This window comes from Leptonychotes weddellii, chromosome 15, assembly GCF_054177405.1.
Source record: "Leptonychotes weddellii isolate Sample4059 chromosome 15, ASM5417740v2, whole genome shotgun sequence".
NCBI classification, from domain to species: domain Eukaryota; kingdom Metazoa; phylum Chordata; class Mammalia; order Carnivora; family Phocidae; genus Leptonychotes; species Leptonychotes weddellii.
In genome coordinates this window covers 37,464,240-37,486,983 of record NC_138383.1, presented here as the reverse complement: position 1 = coordinate 37,486,983, position 22,744 = coordinate 37,464,240, and the positions used below count along the sequence as shown (strand labels likewise).

The following is a 22,744-nucleotide window of genomic DNA, read 5'->3' as shown; positions in this document are numbered from 1 at the left end:
GAGAGGATCAAATGGACATGAAAGCATATTGAAGAGAATAAAATGCTGCCCAAATCTGGGGATTATTGTTACTGTAAGGAAGATAAGATACCAGGAAACAAGGCAGACAAATAGGAATTTAATGCTCCAAACTAGGGGACTCAAAGTAGCAGATATATTTTTTTTTTTTTTCTAAGTAGCAGATATGTTTTGTTTGGACCACAGTGGTGGTGTTTTTCACTCTGAGCCAGAATTTTTTTTTTTATTTATTTGAGAGAGAGAGAGCACAAGCAGGGTGAAGGGCAGAGGGAGAAGCAGACTCCCCACTGAGCAGGGAGCCCAATGCGGGACTCAATCCCAGGATTCCAGGATCATGACCTGAGCCGAAGGCAGATGCTTAACTGACTGAGCCACCCAGGTGCCCTCCGAGCCAGAATTTTAAAGTTGAATGATTTCACATAAAAATCCATACTTGGAGCTTGTCTTCAAAAATCTAAAATTCTGGCAACACTGGGACCTTATTCTCACATGATAAAACTTGCTAGACCCAAAGGGTCAGGCTTGGGTATGGCCTAGGCTTTTAATTTACCATAATCCCCACATATCCTGTTGTCTCCTAGACTCTAAAGCCAAGTGTCTCTATTTGTCATCATTTCTTCACTGTTAGTTTTCTTATAGTAGAATATTTAATTAAAATAGGAAAACAAAAATGGGATGAGTATGTTTCTTTATGAAAAGTGAAGAGCTGGGGCGCCTGGGTGGCTCAGTTGGTTAAGCGACTGCCTTCGGCTCAGGTCATGATCCTGGAGTCCCGGGATCGAGTCCCACATTGGGCTCCCTGCTCAGCAAGGAGTCTGCTTCTCCCTCTGACCCTCCTTTCTCTCATGCTCTCTGTCTCTCATTCTCTCTCTCTCAAATAAATAAAATCTTAAAAAAATTAAAAAAAAAAAAGAAAAGTGAAGAGCATTTCTATCCATTTAATATTCATATGGCCTACTTCACTCATTTGTATTCCCTATCTGACCCTCTGGATTAATCCTTGGAGGTAGTACATCTACCTTTTCAGTAAGCAGTAGTGTGAAAGGTTACAAGGTTTGGAGCAAAGAATCACGTGGAACAGCTACAGTATTTAAGAGAGGGGCACCTGGCTTGCTCAGTCAGTGAAGTATCCAACTCTTGATCTCTGCATTGTGAGTTTGAGGCCCACATTGGGTATAGAGATTACTAAAAAAAAGATAGATTCCTCAGAATCTAATACAGAATAGTGGGGAGGAGGAAGCCATCTTAAGTCATGGAGGTCACTAGGTAGTTATTGCAGTAATCTAAGCATGTGATGATCGGCCCTTCTAGGTTGGGGTAGTCACTTGGAAATTGGGTTTCTTTCGGCATGTTAAATTCAAATGGCTGATCTCTGCTTTCTGAACGGGAAGAGAGATAATATAATACAAGAATGATTGTAAAAAATTGATGAACAGGTCTCTGAACTCTATGGTAATTAACTGATTTTTCATTCACTTAGTCATTCTGTGTTCAAATTCTGTCATTTTTTTTTCTCTCAAATGCTGCCTGTCACCTTAAAATGACCACAAATTTTTGTTGAGTGAGGAACTTCCTTTGAAATTTAAAGAATATGAAATAAGAAATCCTTACATAATTATTTTATATCCTAATTTGAAAATCACATCATACATTTATGTAAATCTTGTCCATATTTTTATATGCTTCTATCTTAAACACTTCTTTATAATTGAACAAAGGTGGTCTACAGTTTTTACAGCATTAATATTCTGAAGCAGTGATACTCAAACCTTAGAGTACATCAGAATCACCTGCAGAGCTTTGTTGAACTGTCCCCTTTTGCTGGATTCCACCCACAGTGTTTGATTTGGGGAGGAGGAGGCAGTAATAATTTGCATTTTTAACAAGTTTTCCTGTGAATCATCAATACTGATGCTGCTGATCCAGGAATCACGCTTTGAGAACATCTCCTCTAAAACCCATAATAATGGTCGCTTGCACATACTTGATGTCTGTCAGATACATGTTTATAGTTTCCAAAAATTGTGTAGTTTGGTAGAGTTAAAGTTGAGGTCTGTCACCACTTTATCTTTTTCTCCTTGATAACCTTTTGGAATTTAGATTGCACTTATAAACGTTAAAATAATTTTAACCACAGGAGAACATTAAGGAAGCAGTTAGGGAAGGGAGAGTTGGCAATTAACTTTTTTTCTTGGCCTGCTAAGATATGCAGCTTTACCTGCTTTATATTTATAAAATATAAATTCAGAAAATGTAACTGATGCCTCTGAATTAATTCATTTTAAATGACAAGCCATTTTACAGTTGTTTTGAATTGTTACAAACACATAGTCATTATGTTTCAGATTATTGAATGAGTCATCTTCAAGAAAATGAGTGAATACATTGTGTGACTTTGGACAAATTAGCACTTTTCTAACTGAAAGGAGCATTTGTAGACTCAAAGCAAGGCCTTTTGTTTTGAGTTAAATTTGGAATGCTAAAATTCTCATCCTGGGGCTTGTACATAAGGTTAAAAGTTTGATAGTCAACTGAAAGTCCTGCCTTTATTTTTTTAATAACCCAACAACAGATAGTGGCACCAAATCCCACACTTTGCTTTAGCATTGAAAATAAGAGTAAACCATTTTTTCCTCCAGCGAAACTCTGCATTCCAAATACAGTCCCAAGCATTAACTTCAGTATTTACGAAAACTGTAGCTGGTAGAATGAAGACCGTGTTTTTTTAATACTCTTGCACGCTACCCAATACCCATTCAATAAAAAAAAAAAATAGACTAGAAAATGAAAAACTTTCCTAACATTTGAAGTAACTTTAATATTCTTTTTTTTTTTTTTTTTTAAAGATTTTATTTATTTATTTGAGAGAGAGAATGAGAGAGAGAGAGAGCAGGAGAGGGGGGAGGGTCAGAGGGAGAAGCAGACTCCCTGCCGAGCAGGGAGCCCGATGCGGGACTCGATCCTGGGACTCCAGGATCATGACCTGAGCCGAAGGCAGTTGCTTAACCAACTGAGCCACCCAGGCGCCCAACTTTAATATTCTTAACTAGAGTTATGGTACTGATAAGGCACAAGATGTTTTTGAGTACTTTGCAGGACAGTTTAAGAAAATAAGGACTTTTTAGGCTTTGTTTTTTATAGTACATTGATAGTTTCCCAAAATGAAAATGGGTTTATTTTTTTCTAAATATAAAATTTTTAAAAATCATAGAATACAGGAAGATGTAAGGAAGAAAGTAAAAATCACTTTGTATCCTATATTCTGAGAAAACCATTCTTAGCAGTTTGGATAAGCATCCTTCCAGTCTTTCGTGTGTGTGTGTGTGTGTGTGTGTGTGTGTGTGTGTGTGTGTGTAAGAGTATGTCAGATTCTCTGACCTCTGCTCTTACTGAAGTGGATCAATAATAAAAATAGCCAAATCTGAGTATCAGAAGACCTACTAGTCTCCCTGAATGATCTCTGTAGTTCTGAGAAGTAAAAGTATGAAGTAATTTAAAACAATAAGACTTGGAGAGCCTGGGTGGCTCAGGGTTAAGCAGCTCAGGTCATGATCTCCAGGTTATAGGATCGAGCCCCACATCAGGCTCCACACTCAGCGTGGAGTCTGCTTGTCCTTCTCCCTCTGCTTCTCCCCCCACCTGTATTCTCTTTTTCTCTCAAATAAATAAATAAATAAAATCGTTAAAACAACAAGACATGTCTGGGGGTGAGGAGGGGTGTTTGTGTGTGTTTAAAAAGTGGATAACTGAGGACTTGCTCATGGATGAATGAAATTGGCGGAAATGTGTATATACGAAAGGCTAATCTGTTTTGAGCAATGATGAAAAGGTTTTACTACCGATCTTTATAACTATGAAGGTTTCTACAGTTGATTTGAGCTCAGAATTGAATGGGGAAGAGTATACGTCAGCACTTTTTTTTTTTTTTTTTTTTACAAAAATGAGATAAAAGCATAAATGCTGACTTACAACCTGCTTTCTTCACACTTTATTTTGGATATCTTTCCATGTCAACAAATAAATCTGTTTTTAATGGCTACACAGAATATAATACATAGATTTTTTTTAACTTAAGAATTTTATAGAGATAAACTAAAAAAATAAAATCCTGAGACTCCCTCAAGCTCTATTTCTTTTGAAAACAGTGTTCTTTAGTTTATTAGTGTCACATCTGAAGTCTGTTTTAATTTTAGATAATGACTTTGCTTTGTTCTTTTGGCTAGAATTTAATATTTACATACTTTGAAACCTTTCTCTCTGATGGATTGGGTGAGCTGCCTGTCTAGACATTGGGACGTTGTAATGTGGCTTCCTTGAGGATAAACACTGCATGCAGTGGCATGATGTAAGACTCTTGGTGAAAAGAAATTAAAGGCATAGGTGCAGTGTAAGCTTAAGGAAGAGTATTTCTTGAGGTTGGTTGATGCTAAGGACAGAAGTTATTTTATCAGGTGGTGTTTGTGAACTGCTTGTAATCAGATTATAAATATTTAAATTAGTTACTGAGAGAAGTTTTAACATCACTCTTTGGTAGATGAGCTTTGCAAACAGGTTGGGTTCTTATCAGAAATAAAGCAGAGGCAGATGACTTCTCAGACCTATCTAAGTCCTCAGATTGCTGAGTCGAGTTCACCTGACACTTATAATAGGATCCAAATTTAGGCAATAAATGGACTTTCTTGGAATAATTTTCTCAGTTGCTATTGTTGCGAAGTTTTAAAATTCAAAATATTGTTTTGGCTGGATAATTAGAATAAACTTCAGTGGTATCCTTTTCAGTGAGAACTGGAGTTAATCAAATGCACCTGAATTATTGCCTTATTTCAGTCATCTATTCCATGTAAATTTTGGAGACTGAGGAAACATTGAAATTGCTGCCAATTCTAATATTAGGGTATTATGTACAAACTGCCATTTTAAATTACATTTCTCTGATTAACTTCATGAATTAGATTATTAGAGGAGCGCCTGGGTGGCTCAGTCGTTAAGCGTCTGCCTTCGGCTCGGGTCATGATCCCCGGGTCCTGGGATTGAGCCCCGCATTGGTCTCCCCGCTCAATGGGAAGCCTGCTTCTCCCTCTCCCACTCCCCCTGCTTGTGTTCCTGCTCTCGCTAACTCTCTGTCAAATAAATAAATAAAATCTTTTTTAAAAAAATTAGATGATTAGATTTTTATCAATCTTCTTCCTAGCAGAGGACTATGAGATAAACCTCTAACCCAGGTGGGTATTAGGTTTTTCTTTATGCTATGGCTCTTAAAATTTTAATTTCTTAACCTTGAATCTTGAAGCCTAAAAGGAAATTTGAAACCTCAGGTCCATTCTCAGCATTGCAGAATTTTTTATTCCTTCCTTCCTTCCTTCCTCCTTCCTTCCTTTCTTTTAAAGATTTTATTTTTTTTGAGAGAGAGTGAGAGACCACCAGTTGTACATTTGTTAAAATTGATGGCCCTACATTGACACATTATTATTACTCAAAGTCCATAGTTTACATTAGGGTTCAGTCTTGGTATTGTACATTCTGTGGGTTTTGACAAACATAAAATGACAAACATGTACCTATCACTTTGGTATCATACAGAGTAGTTTCACTGCTCTAAAAACTTCTGTGCTCCCCTGCACCCTGGCAACTACTGATCTTTTTACTGACTTCATAGTTTTCCCTTTTCCAGAATGTCATATATTTGGAATCATATAATATGTAGCCTCTTTAGATTGGCTCCTCTCACAAAGTAATATGCATTTAATATTCCTTCATTTGTTTTCATGGCTTTATAGCTCATTTCTTTTTAGTTTTGAATAATATTCCATTGTCTGGATGTATTTAGTTTATCCATTCACCTACTGAAGGACATCTTGGTTGCTTCCCATTGTTGGAATATTTTGAAGTAAAACTTGGATATCATGTCATTTTACTCCAGATACTTAAGAAAAAGGCATAACTACAGTGCCATTATAACACTAACAGTAAATCCTTAATATTATTTAACACCCTGCCCATATTCAAATTTTTGGAAGGCCCTTTTAAAATATTACAAACAAGCAATAAATAAAAAGTTTTTGACAAAAAAATAATATAAGTCTCTGAAAAAAGCAATTTCTTTATCACTGAAACTGAAGAAGAAAATCTTGCAGTGTATAATCTGTAAGATTTCAACAGAGTATACTCCTCATATATTAATGGCTTACTTTGATCATAATTATTTGTGGGACTTGCATCTGTGAGTCCAATGCTCACATTCATATATCTCAAATTTCCCTCTTTCAATCTTTAGAACATGCCCTGGTAGTTGTTATTATTATAAATTATGCTAGGAGCCAGTATTTGTTGAGCTTGTACTATATGACAAGCACTGTGCTTTATGAACATGCACTATTTCATATGACTTATAATCCAGTGGGATAGGTATTATTATATCTCCCTCCAATTAATTTAGTAACTTACTGACGGTTTCATAGTTAATACATGAGCTGGAATTTGAATTTAAGTCTTCCTGAGCATGCTTTAAGATGCTGATGTAAAAAGAGGTTGGGGCGCCTGGGTGGCTCAGTTGGTTAAGCGACTGCCTTCGGCTCAGGTCATGATCCTGGAGTCCCGGGATCGAGTCCCATATCAGGCTCCTTGCTCAGCAGGGGGTCTGCTTCTCCCTCTGACCCTCCCCCCTCTCATGTGCTCTCTCTCTCTCATTCTCTCTCTCAAATAAATAACTAAAATCTTTAAAAAAAAAAAAAAAAAAGGTTGAATGATCTAAAACTGACCTTCTAAATTTCCTAATATATCTGTTGTCTGTTAACTTCCAGGCTGTAAGACTAGAAAGTACTTACCAGAATAGAACACGCTATATGGTGGTGGTTTCAACTAATGGTAGACAAGACACTGAAGAAAGCATCGTCCTAGGAATGGATTTCTCTTCTAATGACAGGTATGGTACCAGAAAAGGAAGGATGAGAAAACTCATTTTTAAATAACTATTCCAGTTGCCTTTTGAGTTACTACAAAAACATCTTAACACTATTCTACTCTTAAAGTATCTTAGCCATACAGTCTTGAGAGATGAAAATGATTAGTGAATGTCTTTGGCTGTGTTCCTAATTTATCACTGTTCCTTACCTTCCTCTCATCCTTAAATGGTAATGAATATAAATGATTTAAATGATTTAAATACAAATGATTTAAACTTATATCTCCAGGAATAAAAAGCTGTGTTATCTTTGTAGTTAACTTTATTTTAAGCAGTAATGATTCACTTTGCTGAATCGAGGGGCACAGTATCCTTTGTGATAGTGCACCAGTAGATCTTGGGTTCAGAGAGAGCCCACTTTAACTCTAATCTCTTATATTTATTCATGGCCTTACACCTTGCTTTTACCAAATGTTTTCCTTCCTTTTTCCTTCTTCTGAGTTAAAAGGGCAGGGTGGGAGGGAACTGATTTTTTTTTAACTCAGAACAGAACCTTTTATAATCATACACCTTTGGCTTCAGCAGCACTTTGCATCCTATAATTAAAGGTATCATACCGCACTCAGAACCTGGCTCTTTTGTGTCCCTAAAGTTTATTTCTTTCCTTTTTTATTTTCCCACTTCTTCTGGAGAAACCTTTGGAAGACTGTGGAATGTGGCTAAGCAGATCTTTGCATTCTAGATAATAAGCCTCAGGAAATCCTGCCAGATGTCTCAAAGCATTGACTTCCTGGTTTGAAACTAGAATGGAACTGTGAAGTAGCTAGCAGTGTGACCCAGGCCACACATTTAGCCACAGAAGAAGAGACTAGGAGTGATTCTAATTGTCCTGATGTTGGGAGGAAAAGAATCACATTGTCATTAGAAGGTTTCCCAAACAAGTGTTTACCTAAGCTTGTACAGTCAACCTGAAAATTATTTGTGGTTTCCCAAGGATCCACAAGGCCAGAGTTGTTACCTTATATAATTCTTACAGCCTTTAATTGTATGCGCTGAAATTGCACAGGCTTGTAAACCACATTTAGGTTTTCTCCTGCATGGATTTAACCTCTGGTGTTAGCAAAGCAACAGACCTTTCAGTAAGCATTTATCCTTTAAGAGCACCTACCTTGCCTACATTCATTAGTATTTTAAGACCTCCAATTTAGATTTTTATCTCTTTAGATCTGTGCTGTCCCATACAGTAGCCACTACCACATGGTGACTATTTAAGTAAGTTAAAATTAAACAAAATTTAAATTTCAGTTCCTCAGTCACAGCTAGCCACATTTCAAGTACTCTAGCTATATGTGACTTGTGGCTACCATATTGGACAGTACATATATAGAACATTTCCATCATTGCAGAAAGTTCAACAGTGCTACTCTATATCTTATTTCCTTTGGTTCTTCCTGACTCCTCCCTTGGAAACCCCATAAAACAGGAACTGGGACTGCTTGGAAACTTCACTTGAGCCTTCCCCTAGAGATACAAGGCAACAACTTCAGATTCTCCTGACCCAGTGTGTGAAAAATCAGATGTGTAATCTTATCCTCAGTGAACTGTGTCTATCTTCAGTAATGGTCCTGCCTGAATCTTATCTAACAAATGAAAATTTTATTTAATGGAAGGCAAAAAAGTGATGTGAAAAGCTATAGAAACTAGTTTTCATTCTTTTTTGTAAACTTGGTATTATGAATTCCCATCCATCTTCTGTGAATGAGCTCCTTGGACAGTAAGAAAAGTGCTGCCCACTTCAGAATACTGGCACTCACGTAAACTAGTATCATTTCTACCTCAATTGCTTTTGAAGGAATTTGTATCATTTTGTATCTGAGAATATAAAAAATTAATGTTTCAAAACAATACTAAGCCAAAGTAGAACCCAGATTGTTTATGAGAGACATATCTTCCCAAGTAGTTCTCAAGATATGATTCGCCATCTCATTTAACCTTTTTATAGTATTTTTAAGCATTGTGTTATATTTTAATAATAAAATTTTTAGTATTGTGTTATATCTTAAGTAATAAATTTTTAAATATACAATGTAACCTTGGTATCCAAATTGCATTGAATATATTTCAAATTATAAAATAATAAAGTTTTATGGTGTTGTTTTATAATTTTTCTTTGTACCCCCAACACCTGGAAATGTCTAGTACATATAGGCACTCAATAAATATTTGTTGAATGGGATGAGTATCTACTAAAATAAGCGCCTATACCTGAAAGGAGAAAAATCTCATGAAACTCAAGGTAAATTAGATAAAAATACTAGGTGTGCCTAATTCAGGCCTCTCTTTCCTATTGTGTGAAAAAGCTACTTAACGTAAAGAAGCAGCCTGACCTGAGTATAAGCTGAAAATGTGATATTTGGTTCCTATATATCACTGTCACTTGTCCAAAGTTTAACTGGTATCTCATCACAAGCTCACAGATCACACTCTTTTGGATCTTCCGTATCATCTTCTGTAGTTACTTAATTTCAAGATTTGTCACCAGGCTATAAACCCTTCATATTTATACCCAAACTATACTTGTTGCTAGGAACCTGGCTAAGCATTCATTTTAAAAAGAAAGAGAGAGAGAGAGAAAGAAAGAAAAGAAAAGAAAAAAGAAGTAAAGGAACTACTCTGAAAATAACCCCACTCCATCTTGGGAAGCCATCTTCGAAACAAGTTTTCCTTGTTCTCACCTCATCTACTCAACAAAAATAGTGGTGGAGCTCTCTTCCTCCCTCTGGATTCTTGCATATAGCTCTGCATCTGGAATTCAGGCCCAGCCTTCCAATGTGGATAAGCTGTTGCAATCTTGATTTGATTCTCGTGAATTCTGGAATCACTAGTAGAGCACACAGTGCTCGGTGTTGAGTAACACAGGCCAGCAAGTACAGTGCAAAGCACTAGACACAGCCCACCTGGGGAACGGTCTTCATTAGCCCTGCAGTGACTCCGATAGCAAAAGCTTGGTATTCCTCATGTTGTTTTCAGTGCATTTTCATGATGTCCCTCCCCCTCCTCACACCCCCAGTCACTTTCAGTTGTATTAGAGCACTCACTAAAAATTCATATTCAACATTTGTTTTAAGTGACAATACATTCATATGTATGTATTGTTTCACTTTAAAATATTTATGATAAAATCGGAGGGGTAGACGAACCATGAGAGACGATGGACTCTGAAAAACAAACTGAGGGTTCTAGAGGGGAGTGGGGTGGGAGGATGGGTTAGCCTGGTGGTGGGTATTGAGGAGGGCACGTTCTGCATGGAGCACTGGGTGTTATGCACAAACAATGAATCATGGAACACTACATCTAAAACTAATGATGTAATGTATGGGGATTAACATAAGAATAAAAAATATATATATATTTATGATAACCCTATGAAAGTAGGTTTTGTTAACTGCATGTTAAGGTGAAAAAATTAAGGCTGAGAAAGGGTAAATAACTTGTCAAAAGGAATTGAAATACTGAAGAGGATCAAATCCAGATATTTTGACAAAGTATAACTCCCCAGTAAGTGGTCGTTATTATGTTTGGTGATGTTATATACGTTTCTTAGCGTGTTATCTAATTTAACCTTCACAAACAGCCCAATCAAGAAGGTATTTTTATTCAGTTTTATAGATAAGGAAACTGGAACACAAAGCAATTAAATGATTTGCCTAAAATTATATAGTTAGTGCCAGAGCCCAGGTTCCAGAGCCTGTGCCTCAACCATACTTTGCTGTTCTGCTGTTTGCTGTGCGTACTTTGCATGTTCACATGTCTGAGATTCCTTCTGTACAATGCTGCTTTTCTGTATACATTGGCAGGGAGAGGGTGTCAAAGCCTTTGGGAGACTGGATGGAAGGGGCAAATGGTTTACAGCGGCCTTAAGGAGAGAAAGTGGCAGAGGTCTGGGATAGATTACAGTTATCCAGAGGGGTGGTGGGATAGAGACACAATTTCCCAATTGGTGTTCAGTAAATCTACATAAAACTCAGAGTTAAATTTGAGCAAATTATATATTCAGAGGTCTTCAGCAACCAGCAATAGTTCTTGGCATTAGAAATGATTTTTGCGGGCGCCTGGGTGGCTCAGTTGGTTAAGCGACTGCCTTCGGCTCAGGTCATGATCCTGGAGTCACAGGATCGAGTCCCGCATCGGGCTCCCTGCTCGGCAGGGAGTCTGCTTCTCCCTCTGACCCTCCCGACCCTCCCCCCTCTCACGTGCTCTCTCTCTCTCTCATTCTCTCAAATAAATAAATTAAAAAAAAAAAAATCTTTAAAAAAAAAAAAAGAAATGATTTTTGGAGTTGGGTTGGATGCTGTGACCTTGGGGTGAAACCTGCCAATCACAGGTCAGCAGCAATCACCTGGATTTTTTAGACAGTGGCCATTTTTGAGGTAGCAATACAAGGAGCTCAGTCAGTAAGTTTTCTTTATTAAATACATAAGGACCTGACTAACCACCTGTTTGATACAGCTCCAGAGCACATACATTACATTGATAGTTATATGATAGAAATTCCTCCATTCTAACACTCCAGAATTTAGAGTTTAGGGGCTTTATCCATTGTGTTGAAAGAGTTAATAAAGAATTGCTTCCTAGAATAACAGGAATTAACCTATGGACTATTTCTTGTCTTGCAGTAGCACTTGTACCATGGGCTTAGTCCTGCCTCTCTGGAGTGATACCCTAATTCATTTGGATGGTGATGGGTAAGAGCTTTCCCTTTTTATTCTCCTACAGAAAGCCAAGGGGTGGGGTTCCATCTTAGTGCCCATTCATGAAGCTGAATGGGAGGCCCAGTGTGCCCAAGTGAACTGTCATGTCAGCAACTCAGTGAGTCCTTTTAAACTCCTGTTTTGTAAAGTGGAGTAAAAATACAACTTGCCAGGGCCTCTCACTTCTGTTCTTCTAGGCCGACTATGGTAAGAATCCAAACAAAGAAAAACTAGTTTGTTGGCTCACTCTTTAATCTGAGCATGTGGGGACTGTTGCAATGCTCTCCCAGAGGATGATATGTTCTGTTTCAAATAACCTCTTGCTGCCTCTGCCAGCTGTCAGCCTACAGTATAACCCCTTTCCTGTGCCAATTCCTTCCAGTGACCCTCCACCCCCACCTCCTGGTGTTTTTAGACTGTGTCCCCAAGAGACCAAGATGTTTGCTCCAGTTTGTAAAACCAGGGTCAGGTTTGCTAAGAACCCACAAGACTTCCAAATAGAAATATATAGCAAACCAGTTTGTCTGTAGCTACAGCTGGGAAACTATGTAATTCCCTAACTCCAGTGTGGGAGTCCATTCATTTTGCTTGGTAGATAAAATCAGACAATTTGTTGAAGCTTTTCAGTCAAGTCCTGTACTCTGACTTCTACATGAAATGCCTGATGATTTCTTCCAAATGAGCCAGCAGTTGCTAGCCTGAGAAATAACCTTGAAAACTCAAAATTGAAATGACCTACTCTCATTTGTGGATTTTTATCTCATTTTTTTTTCCTTAGTGGGTTCAGTGTATCAACGGATAACAGAGTGCACATATTCAAACCTGTATCTGTACAGGCAATGTGGTAAGAGGACTTTTAATGTCTCTATGAAAGGTTTTTTTTTTTTTCTATGAAAGTTTTAAATATATTATTGGGGCAATATTTTGTGAGCAGTAGTATTTGAAATAGTATAGTTCTCTATGAAGATGCTCTATGATCTGTTTGTGTGTTTAAGATTTTCTGTGATCTGTTTGTGTGGCCCTCATAGTTAAAGATGACCTAGGAGTTCAGTTTTCATATTGTCATAGTGGAAAGCCTTAAGCATTGGTGAACAAGTGAAATTCAGAGGTGTTCTTAGACTCTGGAAGATACTTAATGAATCAGATTGCCGGTTGGAACAGTCTTACAAGGATATATCGACTAAGTTAGCAGCAGTCCAGAGCCAAATCTAGAACATCACACTACTACAGTGCATTGGTGTTCAGTTTCTTAGGGTAATCAGGGATATTATTGATAGATAAGTTTCCATTAAAATTGCTAATGACTGTTCTCAAGACTGCATAATGCAAGTAAAGCCTAAACATTATAGATGTTAATAATCATCAGCTGGTGTACTAACACTTTGGGGCTGCTTAACTATATGTCAGACATTGTGCTTTACATGGATTATATCTAATCATCACCACCAACTCCCCCAAAATAATATTATTAGTTCCTTATTATTGATGAGAAAGTTGAAGTTTTGGAGAGGTTGCATACCTGGCCTGAGAGCATCTTTTCCATTTAGGCAGAATAGACTCTTACTCTCTTATTCTAGATTATCTAGAAAAATGATCTAATGTAACCAGGGAATGGTGTGACTGTAAGTGTCAGAGTCTATCCCTAAGCTAGGGATTTGAATTTCAGTTTCTCATTCAGTTGCCTGTTCTGTAGTAGAAGTCCTCATGAGGAGCAGAATGGACAGAACAAAAGCCAAGCAGGAAATAAAGGAGCCTGAAAAAAGACTCCAGGGAGCTCATTTGCCCTTGAATAACAGGATTGATAGGCTTGAAGTGGGTGCAGTCGTAAAACAGCGTCAGCTGAACTTAAGAGTCTTACCGTTTCATGCAGTAATTGAGGTGGGACAGAGTTACAGGTCATGTGTTTAAACCAGATTTTTAGATTTAGGGCACATTTCACAGATAAATTTCTCATGGAAAACTTTTACCTTCTTTGACTAAGGCTCCTTTAAAGGCAACTGACCTATCTATTCCTAGGTACCAAGTAAAACCAAACAGCATAAGTCCCATAAATGACAGTGTTTTAAGAAGGAGTACAAAGCAGTCTTAATTCTTAAGACAATGAAGGAAAATTCAAGTAATAACCTAGTTCAGTCTTTGATGTTCTAAGCAAACTGACTAGTCTTACTTCTGTTAGCTTATTGCAGAATAAACTTTTTGGTGTACCATCTGGGGAGTAGTGAACTGAAAGTCACAGGAAAAAAGAAGAATGATCTATGGATCAAAACGGCATTTAAACCAGGTGTTTCCTTCACAGGAAGGTAGTTATTGTAGCCTCCCGCTCCTATATGCAGCTGAAGTATCTGAGGTGGCTAAGCCTTGAGTGTATTTTAGGGTACTTGCCCCAGACACATGTGGCATATGCTTTTGAAGCACGAGTTTCCTGGATGAAGACAACATGCATTGAATATCCTGTACGTTGCACTTAGCTGGCCCTTACCTTTAAATCTATGTAGTGAAACTGAAATTCAGAGAATTCTCTGAGAATTTGATAAACTTCTCTGAGAATTTGGCTTACTTTGAGTAATAGAAAGCATTTTAAAAGATTCTGCAATTTTGTTTTTTAAGGAAAAATGTTTCCCTGATAAAAATGGACTGAAATGTTTTTCCCTTATCAAATTGGTAATTATCTTATTTTTTAATTTACATTATACGGGGTTGACAAGGATTCAAGGAACAGACATTGTCATTTACTATTGGTGGGAAAATAAACTGGAACAACCTTTCTTGAGAATGATTTGCCAGTATGCTTTACCATTCTGCATGCCCTTTTGACCCAGTAATTCCACTTCTCAGAATTTATCCTAAGGTAATAATTGTGGGTATGTGCAAAAATTTTAACCATAAGAATGTTTGTCAGTGTTGTAATAATAGCAAAAACTGGAAAACAATTTAAATGTCTGAAAAATAGGAATTAGTTAAATTATGGTGCATCCATGTTATTAAATATACAACCATTAAAATAATCTAGTTGAAGAATATTGATGTAGATGCTGACAAGAAGGTGTAAACTAAAATCAAGTTTAAATTGTATGTAGAGGGGCACCTGGGTAGCTTAGTCGTTTGGGTGTCGGACTCTTGATTTCGGCTCAGGTCATGATCCTCAGGGTCGTGAGATCAAGTCCTGAGTGGGGCTCTGCACTCAGTGGGGAGTCTGCTTGAGATTCTCTTTCTCCCTCTGCCACTCCCCCTGTTCTCTCTCTCTCTAAAATAAATAATCTTTTTTTTTTTTTTAATTTATTTAACAGAGAGAGACAATGAGAGAGAGGGAACACAAGCAGGGGGAGTGGGAGAGGGAGAAGCAGGCTCCCTGCTGAGCAGGGACCCCCCCCCACCCCCGATGCAGGGCTCGATCCCAGGACCCTGAGATCATGACCTGAGCTGAAGGCAGACGCTTAACGGCTGAGCCACTCAGGCGCCCCATAAATAAATCTTTTTAAAAAATAAATAAAAATAAAATGTGTGTAGAATGTGGTCATATCGTTATTATAGATCTATGCATAGACAAAAAGACTGGAAAGATCTATACTAAAACTTTAATAACAGTGGTTATTTCCCAGTGGTCAGACTACAGGATATTTCTGCCTTTTACTTAAGGTCCCTGAATTTTCTAAAGTTAGCATGGATCACTTTTGTTATGGGGGAAAAAAATTAAACAGTATTCTTAAAAGAAAGATGTAAATGGATTGCCTATAGAATTCTCTCATAATGCCCTCTTCCCGTAGAAGACATTAGCTTTTAGCTAATAAGACATTTCATTTAACAAATACTAACTGTGCTCCAACTATGAACGGTAATGAACTGGGCATTCTTATAGGCACTTGAGATATATCAGTAAACAAAATGTAGAAAGATCCTTGCTCTTATGTAACTAATTTCCTAGCATTTCTGGTTTTAGCTTTTCCCAAATATATAACTAAAAAGGTTCTTCTCAAATAAAATAAAAGTAAAAAAAAAAAAAGTACTTTCAGTTTTGTTTACCCTTCTTGGGTTCCTGAGTTCATGGTCAGAGATTTAATTAGTATAACCAGAGCTATTCTTAGAAAGTGGCTCAAGTGTATGAATAAATGGTTTAAAGAGACTGGGAGACTAAAGCAGTAAGAATGATAAATGTCATTAGATTAGTACTTCCTGGGCATGAAAGGACATGTCCTCAAGGCTTAGGGGCATCTATCTATCTATGTGATCTTTGTGGACCCTCTAAGAATCATAGGAAATGTATGCAGTAAGATGATTCTGTGCCAAGGGAAACAAATATTTATATAGTAAATAGTTGAGATCTTTAGTTCTGTAGTGATATAGCATACAGGATCATGAGCTCCATAGGTACCCAGACCTATTTTTCACTGGTGGGTTGTCAATTCTCCTGCCCCTCTCTACCCCCAACCTTAATAATGCATCGGCAAGAAGTGTCTAGCTGATTGCTATGAATAGATAATATAGTATAATCGGAATCAGAGAATCTTAAATTCCAGGGAATAGATAGATTCTCCAGAGGCCAAATTCTATAGGATTTAAAAACTGAAAGAGTTTTGGATGCACATGGATTATTGGCTTTTTGGTGTCCCCACAGTTCTACAGTGCTCATTTCCCAGCGTATCTTTCAGGTCTGCACTACAGAGTTTACACAAGGCTTGTGAAGTGGCCAGAATGCATAACTACTACCCAGGCAGCCTGTTTCTCACCTGGGTGAGTTATTACGAGAGCCACATCAACTCAGATCAGTCGTCAGTCAATGAATGGAATGCTATGCAGGATGTGCAGTCCCACCGGCCTGACTCTCCAGCTCTCTTCACAGACATGTAAGTCAGCTTACTCAGGATCACGGGAGTGTTCTCTCTTGTATCCTAGGAGGTGTAAGCAACATGTTCCTCCCTAATCTCTCCTCTTGGAGAATTAATCTCATCCAGTGATATTAGTCAATGTCTACACTACACAACTGCCACACAAAGAACCCTATTCTTTCTGTTGTCTGCAAAGGCCTAAGGAGTTTCACTCCTGGGCACAATGGAATCTCCATAGTAAAGAACTGCAATACCATAAAATCCCATTCAGATTCCACTAATTTGACATTTGAGTTTAAAAGGAGTTAGGCTGAAGTCTGCCTTTGCATTATCTGTGAAAGAAGCATTTGGTAAGCAAATTAATGACACAGAGAAGCTTTTTGTTGTTTTGTTTTAAGATTCTATTTTCAAGTAATCTCTACACCCAGTGTGGAGCTCGAACTTACAACCCCTAGATCAAGGGTCACATGCTGTACTGAGTGAGCCAGCCAAGCGCCCCGACATATAGAGAAGCTTTTAAAGGGATGTTTCCAGTACTTAAGAAAACAAGATGCTTCCAGTCAATTTAAAAGACTGCCTAGGTTGCTGTGCTAATTTTAAACTGATTTCTGTCCACATATTTTAAAAAATAACTTATAATTCAAGTGTTTGACTCAGCCCCACCATTGCCCTGTTGGGTCTTTGTCATTGAGATTTTATTAAATCTCCCTGGTGTACTGTGAGTTGATAAGGGCCTGAGGTGGAGTTGATGTTTATTTCCTTTTTAGGTCTATGTGTTGAAACTTATGTGACTGTTTTGGAAATTAATCAGGATGTTTATTTTGCTCTGAATTGATCTTTCTGCAGTTCCAAGGTATTCTACAGCTGGAAAAGAAGAGTAGCTACTTACTATCTGACCATACAAACCTTCACCTTCAGATTCCTAAATTGATACCAAAACAGTTCATGGTTTTTTGTTTTGTTTTAAGAAAATACTTAGTTTAGATAGTAGTGTAAACTTATTTTTACTAGAAAAGGTGAAATTTCCAAGAATTGTGTGAACAGAGCAGGCAAAAAAAGCAGTGGAAGCTTTTTGCATAGGGTGTTACTGATACTAGGACCTCCTTTTTATTAGCCCTAGTCCTTTGAAGATCCCACGGTAACTGAAAAGATAAGGATTAGTCTGGCTTTCAGAATCTTGGAAAATGTTACTGATTTCATGCCTTATAGCTGGCTGGTGGGTATCAAGGGAATGGATGTCTCATCTGGCTCAAAAATGGACATTCTAGGGCGCCTGGGTGGCTTAGTTGGTTAAGCGACTGCCTTCGGCTCAGGTCATGATCCTGGAGTCCCGGGATCGAGTCCCACGTCGGGCTCCCTGCTCAGCAGGGAGTCTGCTTCTCTCTCTGACCCTCCCCCCTCTCATGCTCTCTATCTCATTCTCTCTCTCAAATAAATAAATAAAATCTTTAAAAAAAAAAAAATTAAAAAAATGGACATTCTAAACCAGACTTACATGAGAGAGAGAAAACCCTTCTTTTCATTTCTCATGATTTTATTAGAGAAAATTTGGATATTACATCAGAAAGAAAGAAAAGGAAAGGAAATTGGCCGTAATCTGTCTCTATCCCCAAGCAAAAAGAATAATATAAAGTGTAGCCCCAAGCACATGGTAGAAGCTCATTAAATGTTAGCTCTTAGTATGTACCATATAACCCCAATTTTAAGATATATTTACTAACCAAATGTCTGTCACAGAAAGAGAGACTGAAAAGCTGTAGGTCATAATATTGATAATGATTATCTCTGATGCAGGGATTTTCAGTGGTTTTATTTTTCTTCGTGTTTTTATGTATTTTCCAAATTTTTCTCTAGTGAAATCAAGCAAGAAAGTGTATTTGTGTTGTAATTTTTTTCCATTCCCTCCTCCTCCCTAAACTGACTAGAAAAGCCTAAAAAAGAATGCTGAGCATACAGGGAAAATGTGTGCCAAAATGGATTTGGGTGCTCTACTGCAAATAAAGTTTATATTTTGAAATACAAGGAAGGGGAGGAAGGGATATATGTGCATAGTGCCTCTAGTGTACGTCAAGTATTATGCCAAGCACTTCATACATGGTACCTCATTTAATCCTCCTAAGACCCTCATGAGGCAGTATGACTATTATCCTCATTTTATAGAAAAGGAAACCCGCTCAGAGAAGGGAAGGAATTTGTTCAAGGTTGTACCACTGGGAAGTAGCAGGGCTGGGATTAAAACCCAGGTGTGTCTGCTCCCAAACCACTCTGCCTCAAAGAAGTATTATAAAGGATTAGGAGAAAGATTGCTAACTAGGGAATCTAACTCATGCACATAGATGGTAAAATTTGTTTTTATCAATAATTTTAATGGAAGACTGAAATGTATAACTTTCTACCATTAGCTAGTCTAGGAAAAATGGTGAGGAGCATGATTAAGAATTTTAATCCTGGTCAAGACAGGGATGCCTTGGCGGATAGGGAAAAGGCACAGGCATTATCTGTATTCTGCAGGGTTCATGAGAAACTACGAGCCCAAGTGGTGGGGAGCCCCAAGGTTGTGAGGTCAGAGCAGCCATTTTTGGAGATTACTGAAGCTATTTTTGCAGCCAGTGATAAGGCCGTAGGCAGCAAGGGCAGGCAGGATGCCTGATGACTTAGTCCAGTTCCATCTCCAAATAAGGAGGTACAGAGCAGATACCTTTTTTGAGTAGGTAAGAGGGAAAGATGAGACAAAGTGCCCTTTGTCAGCCTCATGCAAATTCTGCATAATATGAAATAATGCTTTTAGAGAGAAGCATCCAGTTAACATTGAACCAATACCTTTCTAGTAATTGGAGAGTCAGCTTCCTAGTTTAATTTCCTATTAAAGTTCCAAGGGTAATTTTATTTTAAGAGTCAGAAGATTAAGGAAGCAACATAATTCTTCAGGTAGAGTGTTAGGCTGGGCTGAGAGTGCTGGTTCTCCTGCCAGTGTATGTGATCTTTGGCATGTCATTTAACCTTTCAGCTGTTTATTTCCTGTATCTGTAAAATGGGGATAACAATTTCACAGAGATGTTGTGAGAGCTTTTATGAAAAGAAACACATTTTGGATGAAAGTACTCTTGGTAGTTAATCCTTGAAAACCCTCTTTGGAGTGAATTTGCCTCAACGAAGAAGGCAGAAATCATTCTTTCATCTTTCCTGTTTTCTAGAATGATAGCAATGAATGGTCAGCATTAGGTGGCATTTTAAGCTACAGAAGACCTAGTTCTGTAGTGGGTCACACCACTGTTCTACCCAGCTTGGTATTCTAGCTCAGCAAATGGTAGTCAGGGGTACTTGATGAAACATGGCTATGATTCTGCATTAAAGTAGTATACACAGTATAGCTTATTGTCTTTATTCCTATAGATGTATGTGGATATATTTAAGGACTTTCAGACATGTACAACCTCTTCAAGTAATAATTTCTACACGTTTACATTCTATGCATTGTGAAAAGAAACTTTTTTAAATACTTTTTTTTTTGCCATGCCCCCAGAATATAAATGTTCGAGGGTAATAGAGGGAAGGTCTGCCAATTTGAAAACATAAACAAATGGCACATTCATTAACCTAGTCAAATTCCTGCCTAAGAAAAATCACCATTTCTCTCTTCTCAGACCAACTGAACGTGAGCGAACAGAAAGATTAATTAAAACCAAATTAAGGGAGATAATGATGCAGAAGGATTTGGAGAATATCACATCCAAAGAGGTAAGAGACCTTGAGTTCTCCCTGTTCCAAGGCTAGGAGTGTGGGATAACAGTAGGTATAAGGTTAGAAATCGTGAGTGATTGAAAGCACAGAGATACTTTTCAGAGACTAGTAAAATATGTCCTCTCTGTTTCAGATACGAACTGAGTTGGAAATGCAAATGGTGTGCAACTTACGAGAATTCAAGGAATTTATAGATAATGAAATGATAGTGATTCTTGGTCAAATGGATAGCCCTACACAGATATTTGAGCATGTATTCTTGGTAAGTCTCAGAGCCACTCTAAGTGATGTGCTGAATCTAGTCCATACCAGCTCTGGAGGAGAAACTGTTAGTATATTTAAATAAAATGTAACTTAAAAACAAAGGTAGTAAATACTCAAACCTCATCACTTCCTAGTTTTTTACTGTTATCTGTGCTCTTAGGTTATTTACATCTATTATATGGTGGAAATGTTAGATAATGGTGTGCTTCTGCTCATCTCTTCCCAATTCCTCATTCAGTGACATCAAGCTGGTAGATTGAAATTGACTGGTGCAAAAATTTACACCAAGGAAGTGGGCAAATGCTACAAATCAGGCCCTTTTTCCCCCCAGAGATTGTTAAATATCTCAGCTGTTCTTTATGATAGTCAAAAGTCAAAAACAGACCAGTCCACAATAGCTTTATAGTGTATACAAATAGAATGATACTTTGAGGTCACTCTTTGAGATTTGCCAAATTTGCCTAAGGTAGATATATCTGAGCAGAGCACGTGGGGACTACTTAGGACTGAGAGACTATTGGACTTTTAAACATTTGGAATTTTATAGCTACATTTTGAGTCCCCCAAATATTTTTGTGTTTGCTAAAATTACAGTGACTTAAAATTGTTCTTCATGGTTTTTGAACATTCAGTGACCTGAAATTAGCCCAAGGACACCTTTCTAATCTTTAGAAAGCTTCTAAAATCCTAAGATCCATTTTCCTTCCAAATATTAAAGAGTTTTAGTTTCCATCTGTACATGGCAATGGGAATAAGGTTAAAAAGGATAATTAGAATCAGTGGGAAATGTCAAAGCTTCGTTTTGTTTCCACTTCCCACACACTTTGACCAAAAATGCTAACAAGGAAATAAATTAATTGGTTTGAATTTCACTTCCTTTCTCTGGTGAGGACATTTGTGAAATGATTAGAAGCAGAGGAATTCCTACAAGAGGAATAAATGCCCAGGAACTGACTAAATCAGATCATCTCACCCCTGAATATTCAAGAGCTTATATCACCAAGCAGTCAGATTTTATACCATTGAAGGCTGTGCCCTGAATTAGCTTCTTGACAGTCCAGAGTATGTGTGCTTGGAGTGATTCATCGTGCTGTGTAGCTATGAAATTACTCTTGAAAAGCTGTGAGCTGGAAAGGGAACTTTTTTTTCCATTACTTTAACTTGACCAATGTGTGTTGCCATTTCTGGGTGTAGATCATACTGCAAAACTATCATTGACCTTTCCTTTCCATTTGTGAAGCACTTGGCTTCGTCGTCTTTTGTGTATACCTCCAGAAGTGTTCAGGTATTCCCTGCTGGTGTATTGTTGGAAAGAATTTTTGTGTAATCTATGGAAAACTTATGAGTCACTCATTCAAATGGACCCTGCCCCCAACTGCTTCTGTGTAACATGACTAATTTTTGTGAAGGGCAAGTGCCTGTAGCCAAAAATAGCTCATGTTAGAAAATGACCAGAGCTGTAAACTCGGAAGTCACTTTTGCATTAGCTTGTATTTTAATACCAAAAAGGATGTAGACATGATGAATATGAAATACAGTTAATATCTGAGTGTTCAACCTGTTTAATTTGGGGCATACTTCCACCCACCTCTGGTGCCACCCCCCTCAAGAACTACCTTCTCTTTCCTTCCTCCTAAATCATATGTTTTAGTGGTATTCTTAGCAGAAAAAACAATCCACTTCTCCCCAGATTAGAGTCTCTAATCAACTACAAATGCATTTGAGTATTTGTACCAGGATATTCATCCTATTAATTCATGATTATTGGCATATTCTTCTGTCTTGCTTTTTTACTTACTACAAAAATAATTCACGTTCATTACAGAAAGCTTAGACAATTTTTTTAGTGAGCTACACGAAGTCCATTCCTTTCTATTTATTTTTTGATTGAAGTATAATTAACATACAACGCTATATTAGTTTCAGGTGTGCAGCATAACGATTCAACAATTTTATACATTACTCAGTGCTCACCACAGTAGGGGTAGTCACCATCGGTCACCATGCAACATTATTACAATATTATTGACTATATTCCCTATCCCGTACATTTCCATCTCTGTAATTTATTAATTTTATGACTGGAAGTTGGTAACTCTTAATCCCCTTTATCTGTTTACCCACCCATCCCCCCCCCCCAGTTTTCCTCTGGCAGCCACCAGTGTGTTCTCTGTATATAGAGTCCAGTTTCATTTGTTGATTTCTTATATTTCACGTATAAGTGAAATCATATGGTATTTTTCTTT

General features: G+C 37.6%; 1 protein-coding gene and 2 non-coding genes across 8 annotated transcripts in view; all 3 read left to right on the top strand.

The window, feature by feature from the left end:
* Positions 1-22,744, top strand: part of SSH2 (slingshot protein phosphatase 2) — a 142,297-nt gene that overhangs the window by 84,505 nt on the left and 35,048 nt on the right. For 3 of the 6 annotated variants that reach the window (XM_081805509.1, XM_081805506.1, XM_081805510.1), the window contains exons 4-9: positions 6,819-6,940; positions 11,596-11,664; positions 12,449-12,514; positions 16,317-16,511; positions 20,138-20,231; positions 20,368-20,496. In XM_081805509.1, the coding sequence (XP_081661635.1) occupies positions 6,819-6,940; positions 11,596-11,664; positions 12,449-12,514; positions 16,317-16,511; positions 20,138-20,231; positions 20,368-20,496 (675 nt within the window). Of the gene's footprint in view, positions 1-5,552; positions 6,546-6,755; positions 6,941-11,595; positions 11,665-12,448; positions 12,515-14,364; positions 14,661-16,316; positions 16,512-20,137; positions 20,232-20,367; positions 20,497-22,744 lie in introns of those variants that run through there. The other 3 variants (XM_081805511.1, XM_081805508.1, XM_081805512.1) reach the window with 3 other exon arrangements.
* LOC115943505 (small nucleolar RNA U2-19) lies at positions 3,416-3,492 on the top strand. Its single transcript, XR_004078072.1, has one exon. It is a non-coding gene; the product is annotated as a small nucleolar RNA U2-19 (small nucleolar RNA).
* On the top strand, positions 3,832-3,901 carry LOC115943504 (small nucleolar RNA U2-30). Its single transcript, XR_004078071.1, has one exon. It is a non-coding gene; the product is annotated as a small nucleolar RNA U2-30 (small nucleolar RNA).